This window comes from Salvelinus sp. IW2-2015, linkage group LG11 (assembly GCF_002910315.2).
Source record: "Salvelinus sp. IW2-2015 linkage group LG11, ASM291031v2, whole genome shotgun sequence".
Taxonomy (NCBI): Eukaryota; Metazoa; Chordata; class Actinopteri; order Salmoniformes; family Salmonidae; genus Salvelinus; species Salvelinus sp. IW2-2015.
Window position 1 is genome coordinate 7,148,371 of NC_036851.1, and position 14,951 is coordinate 7,163,321.

At 41.2% G+C, this 14,951-nt stretch overlaps 1 protein-coding gene across 5 annotated transcripts in view; it reads left to right on the plus strand.

Annotated features, from left to right (window-relative positions):
• LOC111969721 (metabotropic glutamate receptor 4) overlaps window positions 1–14,951 on the plus strand; it is a 239,523-nt gene that overhangs the window by 105,809 nt on the left and 118,763 nt on the right. For all 5 annotated transcript variants that reach the window (XM_023995928.1, XM_023995929.1, XM_023995930.2 and 2 more), the window contains exon 2: window positions 2,560–2,776. In XM_023995928.1, the coding sequence (XP_023851696.1) occupies window positions 2,560–2,776 (217 nt within the window). The remainder of the gene's footprint in view (window positions 1–2,559; window positions 2,777–14,951) is intronic.

The window sequence follows — 14,951 nt, forward strand, 5'->3', positions numbered from 1 at the left end:
GATATTCCTGAATAGAGAATTTGAAGTAGCTAAGTGCTTTTAATGGTTACATTTAAATGTTCAATGTTATGTCTATGTCGTTGACCTAGTCTTGTTAAATGTTTTTAGAATGTATAGTTTCCAATCACAGTCCCTGCAAGGCAATCTCACTGCCATTAACAGACATTTTAAGTGTATTAAACCTGCTGTGCCTTAATTTTGTAGGTGTACTCTATAACAATTATATGTGGATTCTATGGATACAAATGCATTTCTTAGAGAGATTTCTTAGAACATGAATTACTCTTATCTAATTTCGCTGGTTTAATAATTTGTGACCATTAGCTTTCTTGCTTTACTATACTGTATGTTGGTAAGACATAATAGTAAGTAACAAACAGTAGGCTTGTGCTGCCGATCAGGACATTGGCTTCCTCCGGTCTGTGGAAGAAAAGCTGTTTCATTCACTAATTAGCTGTCCTCCTTTAATTACAACAACATCACAGGCAGTCAACCGCCTAGCGCGAGGTTAATAGCAACCAACAAAGCATTAGAAACATTTAAAATGGATCCCTGTTCTTAGGCCTGGAACTAACTCTACTCGGCACCCTACAGACGCCATACAATTCAGCTGAGAATACTGCTGGCACCCTAWGTAGCAATTCTGTATCTGCTCATACAATTAGTATGTACTGGGTAAAGGCATAATTCAACTATCTAGTGTGAAACATTTCCCTTTCCCTTGTTTTTTGGTGAACCCTTTATTGATGCTAACTACTACCTACAGTAGCAGTGAAGTGTTTCAACTATCAACTCTACTTCCTGACTCTACCCACATCCAGTACAGTACTGTGGGCAACACAGGTCTCTTATTGCGTACTTCATTGCAAGACCACTACTACAACAGAGAAATAGGGCCAAAGCATTTTTTGGTTCGTGCTGGAGCACTTCAGGGACTCTGCCCTCTAATCGGTCTCTTTGGATACTTTTCAAACAGGACTGGCTGTGGTGTGTGATGGCCAACACCATCGACCTACTGTAGCTACTGCACTACAGGCTACCAAACAGGCAAATAAAGAGAGAGGGAAAAAAAGAGGAGTACGTTTTCTTCACTGCACTGTGCAGTAGCTTTTTACCCACCCGTATGACATCTTACTTTATCTGAGCATAGATTTAAAGGGTTATCCAAATGCTGATATGTATTTGTGCATTTTCATGTGCTGCTGCATACAGATAAAGAACAGTAACATCCACTGACCAGGGCCATAGCTAAATTACAGCTCAGTGTTGTCCGATGCACCGATTGCATGTGTCAGGCTTTTATTAAAGGGTGTAATTAGTGCTGAACTGGTGTCATAACAAATTGTCTCYTTGTTTTTATAAAGTGCGGTAGGGAAATGTGTGTCAAAAAAATGATGATTGAAATGAAATGTTGTTATTTATAGAACTCTAATAACAGTGATTTGATGAAAATCACCGGTAATTGTGTTTCCAGAATGGCCCATAGGGCACCCTRACGCGCTGTTTCTGCAGCGCGTGAGGAATGTGCCAGGACTTTATAGAGTCTTTGGTATGACTCGACCGGGGATCGAAACCCCAAACCTTCTAATCTCAGGACGGACACTGACGACAAGGCCACTGAACTAACAATGCTAGTCGTCTTGGAATTCATCTTCCACTCAACATTGGTAAAACATGATGAGGATCCCGAAAGGACGTGGTGCCAACAGATAGGGAGACACAATACTGAGTCGGTGACTCAGTCCAATGGCTGCCCAGATAGGTTTGATATGGGTCTGTGGTGGGTGTTAACTTGGCAGAGGGATGGTAATGGGTCAGATTGAGTGTGCCTCTGAGCTTGCTGCCCATGATAATGAACCACCTAGCTGTGGATGAGATGGAAAGCTGGATCCAGCGGGAAATCAGAGCTGTTTTTAGTATCCGGGTTCCCTTCCCCTAGTGTCACAACCACAAAAATAGCACGATAAGTCATCAATCACTGGACACACTTTATCACACCCAGAAAAACAGCTCTGCCAGTTGCACTGTATATCAATATAGGACACATTGAGATATTTTCATGAGCACATTTTTAGATGCATCCGAAACTCATAGGATACCTTACAGTCAGCTGTAAATAAACAGTGAAAACAAAGTACTACAAAATGTTAGATGAATGAATAAATGAATGGATATGACTACTCAGGACCAGAAAATCTGCACTGAATGAATGAGCATGTATATGAAAAGCCTCTCATACAGTGTTATTGCCATTGGCTTCATCCCCCTGCTTGTGTGCGGGTTGCCGATCCCCGTGCAGAAGCCTGACACGCTCATCTTCTCGCTGAGTACTCCCCCCCCCCCCCCAGTTGTCTAAAGGAGACCCCTGCGGTCTAAAGGAGACACCCTGCGGTGCACGGTACAAGCCAGCCAAGCTGGCAGGATGAAATAATGTTTCATGTCCCCTAAGACTGATTGCTGATGAGCTCTCCCTCTGTCCCCACCCCTTCCTGCTATGATGTCTTTGCCTCTTCTCCATCTTAACTCATCCCTTCTTCCCTCTCTCCCCTCTCTCCTCAGATCCCCCAGGTGAGTTATGCCTCCACGGCACCGGAGCTGAGCGACAACACACGTTACGACTTTTTCTCGCGCGTGGTGCCCCCAGACACCTACCAGGCACAGGCCATGGTGGATATCGTCAAGGCCATGCACTGGAACTTTGTCTCCACCGTGGCGTCCGAGGGGAACTATGGAGAGAGCGGTGTGGATGCCTTCATACATAAGGCTCGAGAGGACGGTGAGTGGGTTCTCTGTGGTTTCCTTCTGTTCATTCATCATTCCTCTTGCCATATGATCTGAAGATGACTCAATAGAAGATGGCCCCTAGTGGTACAACTGACCTATTTTCCCTGGGTTTTGTCTTCTGTACGTGTAAAATCCATATAAATTCCACCCAAAACAACAACTTGCACAAATACATTAACAGATCAAGGATAATACAGTAGTGTTTCTCAAAAACATTTGAATATGTGTGAATCTACCTTCAGATATGGAATATACGCTATATACAGTTGAAGTCGGAAGTTAACATACACTTAGGTTGGAGTCATTAAAACTAARTTTTCAACCACTCCACAAAATTCTTGTTAAGAAACTATAGTTTTGGCAAGTCTGTTAGGACATCTACTTTGTGCATGACACAAGTAATTTTTCCAACAATTGTTTACAGACAGATTATTTCACTTATAATTCACTGTATCACAAATCCAGGGGGTCAGAAGTTCACATATACTATTTTGACTGTGCCTTTAAACAGCTTGGAAAATTCCAGAAGATGATGTCATGGCTTTAGAGGCTTCTGATAGATAAGCTTCTGATAATTGACATCATTTAAGTCAATTGGAGGTGTACCTGTGGATGTATTTTAAGGCGTACCATCAAACCCAGTGCCTCTTTGCTTGACATCATGGGAAAATCAAAAGAAATCAGCCAAGACCTCAATTTTTTTTGCAGACCTCCACAAGTCTGGTTCATCATTTGGAGCAATTTCCAAAATGCCTGAAGGTACCACGTTCATCTGTATAAACAATAGTACACAAGTATAAACACCATGGGACCACGCAGCCGTCATACCGCTCAGGAAGTAGATGTGTTCTGTCTCCTAGAGATGAACGTACTTTGGTGCGAAAGGTGCAAATCAATCCCAGAACAACAGCAAAGGACTTTGTGGAGATGCTGGAGGAAACAGGTACGGGTCAGGCCTAATTGCCCAACATCAGTGCCCGACCTCACTAATGCTCTTGTGGGTGAATGGAAGCAAGTCCCCACATAAATGTTCCAACATCTAGTAGAAAGCCTTCCCAGAAGAGTGGGGGCTGTTGTAGCAGCAAAGAGGGTACCAACTCCATATTAATGCCCTTGATTTTGGAATGAGATGTTCGACGAGCAGGTGTCCGCATACTCTTGGTCATGTAGTATATCCTAACTTGATATATGCATTATGGCTCCTTTTACATGTCAATTCCCTTCTGCATTTAAATTCCCCTTAGATGGTGGAAATAGGAGTGTTTCACAGAATTCAACTCTTGATGTTTGATATGGTACGTACAGGGCCTTCAGAAAGTATTCATAACCCTTTGACTTATTCCACATTTTTTGTTACAGCCTGAATTCAAATAGGATTAATCATAAATAAATTATAAATAAATGATCAACCAATCTACACACAATATGCCATAATGATGAATTGGAAACATGTTTTTAGAAATTGTTGCAAATTTATTTAGAATGAAATACAGAAATATCTAATTACATAAGTATTCACACCCATGAGTTAATACATGTTAGAATCACATTTGGCAGCATTTCTGGGTAAGTCTTTAAGAGCTTTATACACCTGGATTGTACAATATTTGCACATTATTCTTAAAATTAGTCAAGTTGGTTGCTGGTCATTGCTAGACCGCCATTCTGCACAATCCACAATGGCACGAAAGGCTAAACACACAGCACAGGTACTCACACGCACCAACGGACATAGTAACAATAATGGACTGCCCAATGGAAACCAATGGGCACACTTATACAAGTACTAATCAGTGGGAATAGGGGACAGGTGTGCATAATGAAAGTTCCGGAGGTATCCGTGACAGTACCCCCCCCACCCCCCTGATGCACTGCACCAGCAGTGCAACGATACCGGCCTCAAGGACGATCACAGGAACGCAGTGCGGGTTGATCAGGACCTGATGCAGCTGCCGAAGTTGCGTTGTTGTCGGACGGGCCAGTTGCCGCTGCCAAAGTTGTGGTGGCGTCGGACGGACCTGTAGCGTGGCGTTGGACGGACCAGTTGTGGCGGCGTTGGACGGGCCAGTTTGTGGCGGCGTTGGACGGGCCAGTTGTGGCGGCGTTGGACGGGCCAGTTGTTGTGGCGGCGTTGGACGGGCCAGTTGTGGCGGCGTTGGACGGGCCAGTTGTGGCGGCGTTGGACGGCCAGTTGTGGCGGCGTTGGACGGGCCAGTTGTGGCGGCGTTGGACGGGCCAGTTGTGGCTGCTGAAGTTGCGTCGTCGGACGGACCCGTTGCGGCGGCGCCGGACGGACCAGTCGCAGCGTCGTCGGACGGGCCATTCCCGCTGTCTCCCTTAATGGTCCATTATTCTATCACGCTGGTATAAATGATTCGGGAGACAGGCGCAGGAATGCTTAATAGGGTTTTTTATTAAGCCAAATTACAGTGCCGTGTAAAGGCACAGGGACGAAGACCAAACAAACACGTAACAAAACACAGGGTAGAAACCCAAAACAAAAGAGCGAGGAGTACCTCGAATAAATAACACAAGCGTACAATGATGAAGCCTTTAAGAGCTTTATACACCTGGATTGTACAATATTTGCACATTATTCTTTAAAAAAAAGTATTAAAGTTCTGTTGATCATTGCTAGACCGCCATTTTCAAGTCTTGCCATATATTTTCAAGTCAAAACTGTAACTAGGCCACTCAGGAACATTCAATGTCGTCTTAGTAAACAACTCCAGTGTATATTTGGCCTTGTGTTTTAGGTTATTGTCCTGCTAAAAGGTGAATCTGTCTCCCAGTTTATGTTGGAAAACAGACTGAACCAGGTTTTACTCTAGGATTTTGCCTGTGCTTTGCTCTATTCTGTTTTTTTTTATTCAGAAGAAATCTATACTCCTTGCGGATGAAAAGCATACCATGATGCAACCACCACCATGTTAAAAAATATGAAGAATGGTGCTTAGTGATGTGTTATGTTGGATTTGCCCCAAAACATAACGTTTTGTATTCAGGACATAAAGTTAATTTCTTTGCCACATATTTAGCAGTTTTACTTTAGTGCCTTTTTGCAAATAGGATGCATGTTTTGGAATACTTATTATTCTGCACAGGCTTCCTTGTTTTCACTCTGTCATCTATCACAGCCATTTAATGTCACCATTTGCCTCATGGTGAAATCCCTGAGTGTTTTCCTTCGTCTCTGGCAACTGAGTTAGGTAGGACCGTATCTTTCTAGTCATTGGGTGTATTGATACACCATCCAAAGTGTAATTAATAACTTCATCATGCTCAAAGGGATATTCAATGTCTGCTTTTTACATTTTTCCCAACTTCTAATAGGGGKCATATTTATCTCTTTGCGAGACATTGGAAAACCTCACTTATTTAGGCTTGCCATAACAAATGGGTTGAATACTTATTGACTCAAGACATTTTAGCTTTTCATTTTTAATTAATTTGTAAAAATGTCTAAAAACATGATTCCACTTTGACATTAAGGTGTATTGTGTGTAGGCCAGTGATACAAAATCTCAATTTCATCCATTTTAAATTCAGGCTGTAACACAACACGTGGGGYAAAAAATCAAGGGGTGTGAATACTTTCTGAAGGCAATGTATATCTTCGGCTACCAGGGGATTTACTGAATATCAAGTGCACAATAAAACTGTCCAGAGAGATAAATCAGTTGCATAGTAGGAATGTGGRCTCAATATAGTAATTAATACTATAAGTCGGTAATAATTGATGGTCCATTTATGGCCTCAAGTGGGTTTTGAATAATTTGTGACTACAATAAGCTCTAAAGTTGGTTTGTCATGTTTATTAGTAGAACGAGGCAAAAGAGTATTTTGAGAAACCCTTCCTTGTGCTCAGAAATTCTGAGCAAGAGCATGATGCTGTCTGTTTCACTACTCTTTATAACTCCATCTTTTTTGTTGTTAGAGAAGCTTAAGATGTCAAGTGCCCTGTCACCTCCATCTTACACAACTGCCTAACAGCAGCTCCCTGTTCTTTCCTCCTCTTTTAATCAATATGTGACTGAAAAAGTGTAACAGTATAACTTTAGTCCGTCCCCTCGACCCGACCCGGGTGCGAACCAGGGACCCTCTGCACACATCAACAACAGTCACCCGCGAAGCATCGTTACCCATCGCTCCACAAAAGCCGCGGCTCTTGCWGAGCAAGGGGAACCACTACTTCAAGGTCTCAAAGCGAGTGACGTCACCGATTGAAACGCTATTAGCGCGCACCACCGCTAACTAGCTAGCCATTTCACATCGGTTACACTCACCCCCCTTTCGAGCTACTCCTTTCCGCAGAAACCAGTGATCCGGGTCAACAGCATCAATGTAACAGTTTAACTTTACGTCTGTCCCCTCGCCCATACCCGGGCTTCACATCGGTTACAAAAGCACAAAGATATTGTTTTGGTTAAGTGTTAAAGTCAATCACATCAGCCTTAGTGTATGATGAACTACTCCACACCTGTAATTCCATTGGTACTAAAAACAGTGAAACTCCATCAGATTTTTGTCTAACGTCAACACCGTCAGAGTGCTGAAAGATCTGATAGAATGGTCCTGTCTTATTGGGGATTTTCAAATGAACCATTTTCCATATTTTACAAATGTTTGTTTCAAACGTATTCTTAGAGGGCAAAAATATGTATGTTTTGAGTATCTGWTGACAACTCCGTCAGTAGCTAGGTTTCCATCCAATTGGGACAGATTTTCATGAGAATATAAAAAAATCAACATAAAAACAATTATGCGCATTTTCCCACCAGCGATGTGTTTCCATCAAATTGACTTGGTGCAGATACAAGTCTGTGCACGATGACATAGTGCACATAAAAATACATTTTGTGGTTAAATTCCCAAGTTCCCGAATAAAAAATWGAAGTTAAATGGGTTTCCATCGCATTTTCAACTCTACTGATGGTATTCTCACCAAAACATTATGTGTTATATACGATAGCGAGTGTGCCCACTCCAGTATTGGCATCTGCACTCTAGCCAACACAGAGAAAATACTGTATCTATGCGCTGTTGGCTAAAGCGTACATGTAGCGTACATGATGCGATTATTTTTATTTGTCAAACGGTAGTCAAGCATCGATTATCATGTCATCAGAATAAGACCCTCAGTATTTATTGGAATGAAGCATATAGCTCATCACCTTGCACTTTCACCACCCTGTGAAGTTCATCATCATTTATTTCATCTGTAGCCGAATAAAATGTCATGCTTTCCCGAAGAGTCATAGTGATAGGGCCACACTCCAAGTTGACTTCGATATGATATTAATATTTCCACATAAAAGTGTGTCTGCTGACTTTTCTCACATAATTCATTTTACCGAACACGAAAAGATCCCACCTGGTGTCACGTTCCTGACCTGTTTTCTGTTAGTTTTTGTATGTGTTAGCTGGTCAGGACGTGAGTTTGGGTGGGCAGTCTATGTTTTCTGTTTCTATGTTGGTTTGGGTACCTAATATGGTTCTCAATTAGAGGCAGGTGGTTTTCATCTCCTCTGATTGAGAATCATATTAAGGTAGGTGGGGTCACATTGTTTGTTTGTGGGTGGTTGTCTCCTGTGTCTGTGTCTATGTTGCACCATACGGGACTGTTTCGTTCGTTCGTCATTTTGTGTAGTCATTTTCCTGTTCGTGAGTTCTTCATGTTTCATGTAAGTTCGTCGTCCAGGTCTGTCTACTCCGTTTGTTGTTTTGTTAGTTTATAGTGAAGTTCGTGTTTTCGTCTTTTCTTTAAATAAATCATGTCAACTCAAGAAGCTGCATTTTGGTTCAATCCCTGCTCCTCCTCTTCGGATGAAGAGGAGGAGGAACGTCGTTACACCTGGTCTAACGTATTTCGTTTTGTCGACATTTGGAAAGTTTACCGAAAAATGTTCTATTTCCATCAGTACATACGACATGTACTTTGCTCACATAAAAAGGTTGGATGGAAACCTGGTTACTGATGGAGTACATTTTTTTTTGTCAATATTCCCAAAATATATTTAAATCACTATTCTACATGGATGCTTAAACAATTTAAGTATTTGCTGTGCTAGAGCTAAGGGATAATGTTTGATTTATAAATGTTGGTTTATGTTCTAAATCTAGAAAAACATGCCAACATCCTAACGAAATTAGCCCTGGAGTATTTACTAGTGCTATAAAACAATACAAAAAGAAGTTTGGAGATTCTTCAAATATATAATCTAATTTTAGAATCTAATCTTAGAATGTAAAACTCAATGCCATTAAACACAATAATAATGAAAATCAAATGCCTGTTATGGTAAAATAGCATGAGATTAGCTATAATACTGAAATGTTATTCTCTCCTCTCCATGACAAAAGAATACAAATTATTGTTAGGAGGGGTGAGGCTTGCTCTAAACTTGCACCTACACCCACTTTACATTTGGTCATAGTTCTTCCCTCACAGTCATCAAGGAATTCAGATTTAGAGGTGTGCTTATTGACAAACATTGCAATGCATTACACAATCTGTCATTATACAATGGGTGGGTTTAATCCTGGATGCTGGTTGATTAAAACCGCATTACACCCGGTGTCTATTCCACAAGTTACCACCGGCTAAAGCTATGATGTTGAAATGCCTATTTATCTGTTCCATCTCACTGTGCAATCCACTGTCTCATCAGCCCAGCCAGGCATTTTATAAACTTGATCTCCACTATAAAAAGCAGCTAGACATTATCTCACATTTCTTTTAGACTAACATTTAGTTTTCAACAGAGGAGATTTGTATAAACCTTGCTGTCTGTCTCTCCAACATTTGTAACATTGTTTCAATATTGAAATTCYWTCTCCAGCTGTCCCATAGTAATGAACGTGTCGGGWGTCGGGACSAGACAGACAGGCAGACAGCTTTTCTTAGCCAGTCTTAATCATGAATCAGCTGGCATAATTTTTATGGATATATACAGAAATGTCAATAGTAAACAGGTATAACAAAACGAAATGCAGCTAGTTTGCAGTCTTTTCAGCTTCATTTTGAAATGATTGTGTTAGCTGTGTTGTTGGCTAGCTCCTCTGAACAACAGTGTCCTGACGAGAAAGCACATTTTCTATGCCAGGCGAAATCGCACCTCATTAGCTCATTGTTCTGGATGTATCCAAATAAATGTCACTAGAAAACAGCTTAAACAAATGCAAATGCAGCTACTCTGCTGTTATTCTGGCTGCACTGTTTGATGTGACTAAGTTAGCCGTATTTGGCTAGCTAGCAAGGGATAAGAACATTGCCAGCCAGTATGGTAATGGTACATTTAGAACGAACGACTGGATCACATCCATAGATACAGAACAAAAAGACTGAACGACTGGGTCGCGTCTCTGGCAACCGAACCAATAGAACGAACGACCAGCCGGCTTGGGTAGCAACCCTATATTTATGTTGGGACTATATCTCGTGGAAGGATGAAATAGTTTGAATAAATTCATCAAAATATATATATTTTATGAAAATATGTAAATCATTATTTAAATATGTTGGTAACCCGTTATATTAAAGTGATTAATGCCCTCGAAGCCAGTGTTTGGAGGGTATATTTGCACGGTTTGCTGGCCCGAGACGAACAACACCCGTGCCAATATATCCTACAAACACCGGCTTCTCTGGCATTATCACTTAAATGGTCTCTTACCAACTCCATTGACAAACTCCCTAAAACCCCAAAACATAACGCTCTCTCTTGAGGCTTTTTCCCAAGGCATGTGGGTGTGTTTCTGCGTTCAGGTAGGCGGTAACAAAAACCGACCACATTGCACACGGCTGCCTGTTTACAAATGCTACCTGTCAGTCTGTCTAACGTTKATTTAGCAATATGTCACTAGTGCATAGCGACAACACTTATCGAGGTACGACATTTTATATTGAACTTTCAACTGCTACAAGCTGTGTAAATTCTACAATCTGCATTTGTTTCCTGACCATCCATTGTAACATCTGGATATCTTTGTATGACAGTGCAGGGAACTAGAAACCGCAGGAGTTAGAATCCATAAACTAGGTTTAATGTGTGGAGAGGAAACAAGGGAGCAGAAAATCAGTAAAAGATCAATTGCTGTGTCCTAACACATTAGGCATTTCCGTACACCACAACCAGGTGCTTAACCAACAGCAGATGTGATTATAAGTGTAAGGTAAATTATGCCAAAAGGTATATTATGTTATTATATTATCATATTTAGGTAATAATAAATCATAATACATTACATATGCATATACAAAGTGCTTTTCTAGAACCCAAAGTAGAGGCTTTACAATATTGCAGCAATAAGGTAATGGGTTTTACCTTACTGTAGGTTCATCATGTTCCTGTGATGCTGGCATAAATTATTTGGGAGACAGATACAGGAATGCGTAATAGGGGCTAATATTTAGCCCAAATACACGGCACGGGGACGAAGACCAAACAAACACGTAACAAAACACAGGGTAGAGACCCAAAACAAAAGAGCGAGGAGTACATCGAATAAATAACACAAGCGCACAATGATTAACACACGGGACGAGACCCATAATTATCTGCGCAATCCACAATGGCACAAAAGCCAAAACACACAGCACAGGTACTCACACACACCAACGGACATAGTAACAATAATGGCCTGCCCAATGGAAACCAACGGGTACACTTATACAAGTACTAATCAGTGGGAATAGGGGACAGGTGTGCGTAATGAAAGTTCTGGAGGGATCCGTGACAGTAACCCCCCCCCCCGGATGCACTGCACCAGCAGCGCAACGACACCGGCCTCAAGGTGTCACTACATTTCACTATGACTAGCTGTCACACTAGAATGGTACAATTTTCAAATGAAATCAAATTTTATTTGTCACATACACGTGTTTGGCAGATGTTATTGCGAGTGTAGGGAAATGCTTGTGTTTCTAGCACTAACAGTGCAGTAATATCTAACAGAAATATCTAACAATTTCCCAACAATACACACAAATCTAAAGTAAGGAATGGAATTAGGAATATATAAATATTGGGCGAGCGATGGCCAATGAGTTTCTTTGTACTTGGTTGAGTAAGCAGAAGCAGAACGGTAATTAAATATCGGTGACCTTTGGGTGCCCTGGGGCCGTTGCATAAATTTCACACTAAATGTCTGCGTGCAGATTTTTGAAAATGTATTTCAGAAAATAATACGTACGTCTAAAAAATATTGCGTGTGAACGAGCATTATAACTCTGCCTGGAAAATGCCCTCCATTCACTTTTTATGATGACAATAACACCCTTTATTTGCTGTATAATTTGGAACTATTGGAATTGGGCCAGGAGCAAGTTTCTACATTTACATTTTCACCATAAAACAACGTGAGCATGTCTCATTGCCAACAATAGCGAAGCAGGCATTGTGATGTTGAGCAAGAAGCTGGGAATAGAATGTTCAGAAGGCGAGTTGTTGCCACGGTGCTCAATAGAACTAATAGGAGCTGGCATTAGTTGTCTAATGAAGGCAAACAATTTAGAATCTCCCAATCTTGTAGCCTACTCCCGACAATCACTTGTACACTGTAAATGTTCTGATCTGTTGAGTCAGCCACATTGCAAAAAAAATGAGTTTTGATGCTCGTGGTTGTATTATCTTGGGATCTATCGCATCCCACAACTGTCCCAGACTATCTTTGGAATATTTATTTCTCGCACAGAATAGGTCGACTTTTGTACTATGGGAAATAGTAGATTGATATAGACTAGTGCTTTTGCTGTTCGTTAGGCCTACTCATCTTGTTGGTTGACGAAAAGTAAATGTGGACAGTTCATCCAATATGCACCTTGTAATTGGATAAGGACGCGCYCAGTTGCGTCCCCGACGTGTCTGTCTTCACTTGTAGCCTGTGAGAAAGACCCGATCAAGTGACCAGAGAGCCATGTGAGTGAAAGGGCTTCTGATTGTGCAGCACACTCAGGGAGAAAGGGCACAACGCAGCACTCTGGGCTGCAAAAGGCATGGATTCTTTTAGGGTGCATTATGGTCACAAAGGGGATGCCGCGGTGAAATTCGAGGCATTATCAAGTGCTTGTCAAATTGTGAATGAGACTATTGGAGTGTGTACAGCCTAGGCAAAAAAAAACTAAGCAGAGCTTATGCCTTTCATCCAACTTTTTTCAAACCATCATTAGAGTCGCTTCATGCAGCCATACAATGTATTAAAAATTAAAACATATAGCCCGACGTTTGTAGAACAACTAAAGTTGCATTAATAACTCTAAATTAAGCATATAGGAGTACCTATTTCTTTGTCAACCGCTCAACACAGAATAGCCGCATGTGCGCACTCCCTTAAATCGGTTGGAGACAATATTTATATTTTATTCTGCTTTGTTCAATTGTATTCTTCATACAATTGCCACATCAGGACAACTCAGAGTATGCTATTCTGTTCTTCAGAAATAGATGCCATTTTCATCATATCATGCTTCTTTAGACCTGTCCAAAATAAATAATGGATTTATTGTTAAACTGTTAAATGGCTTGTYGGCTGTGTGTGGAAGCCAGGCGATGCTAAATATGTTTGTTAATTAACGGTCAATCACCGTGAGACCGACAGTTATTTTGCTTGACAATCACCAGCTGACAACATTRTGTGACCACCACAGCCCTACTCAGACCAGACCTTGGATCACTGCTACACTCCCTTGTGGAATGGATACAAAGCCCTCCCCCCCGCTCCTCTTTCAGATCACTCTTKCATCCTGCTCCTACCTGCCTATAGGCAGGAGCTGAAGCAGGAAGTGCCCATGACTAGAACTGTTCAACACTGGTCTGACCAATCGTCATTTATGCTTCAGGACTGTTTTGCTTCCGTGGAATGGGAAATCTTCTGGSTCATCTCTGAGAATAACATTGAGTACACTGACTCTGTCACTGGGTTCATCAGGAAGCGCACAGAGGATGTTGTTTGAACAGTGTTGAGAGATAGAACAGTAGAGTACACAAAGTGCAATTTCAAAACGTGGTTGTTCTTCATCAGTTTTCCTCTTGTTATGTCACTCACTGAAAGTCTCTCAATTATTAACCCATGTCAGTTGAAATGTTTTTGATTGGTAAATTAGTCTAGTCAGCTATCTAAACCTGTCGTCATCGTGATAGAATTACCGACCGGACACGCAGGATATGTGCCCTGACCTCTAAGGGGACCCCATTGATTTTGTTAGTCACTCTAACTGCAACAAAAAATTATGTAAAGCAAACTAATTTGTTTACCTTTTAATAATAAAATAATTTTCCTGCTAGCAGATCCCTTTGTACGTATTAAATTATAATTTTTAAATCACAGTTCTAAGTTAATGTGAGTTCATGTTTAGCGGCTAATTGTGTAGCTAATTGGCTTTGAGTTTGTAGATTGACTGAGGTGAATGAAGCTACAGCCTCTATAATGTGATGATGGCTTGTTCTCCAAACAGCAGTTCTCCAAATTGCATTTTAGAGTTTTAAATTGTATAGAAATCCCCCCCCCCCACACACATATTTATAAATTTTTATCCACCCCTAAAACCGTCACAAACTTCTACAGATGCACCACTGAGAGCATGTGGTCGTGCTGCATCGTCACCTTGTACGGCAACTGCACCATCCTCAACCGCATGGCTCTTCAGAGGGAAGATCATTAAGGGCCACTGACTTTTTATTCTGCTACTGACGGTACACGTGCATTAGATCTGTAACCAAGTGGTTTGGAAACAGCTTCTATCACCAGGCCATCAGACTGTTGAACAGCCATCACTAGCCGTCTACCTGCCCGGTACTCTGTCCTGCACCCTAGAGACTTTTTGCACACATACTCCCACACACTCACATAAAACACACACACCTCATACACACGCAAATTCCTGCACTCACATTTACACGCACACACGCATATGTCCATACTCACAAACACACGTACATACACAAACACTCACACAGCCAACGCTGCTATCCCATGTTTATAAAGACATTAAACATGGGACACTTTCTATTTCTTGAACTATATAAACGCAACATGTAAGGTGTTGGTCCATGTTTCATGAGCTAAAATAAAATAACCTCTAAATTTTCCATACGCACAAAAAAAAAAATTCTCTCATTTGGTGTACAAATTTGTTTACATCCATGTTAGTGATAATTTCTCCTTTG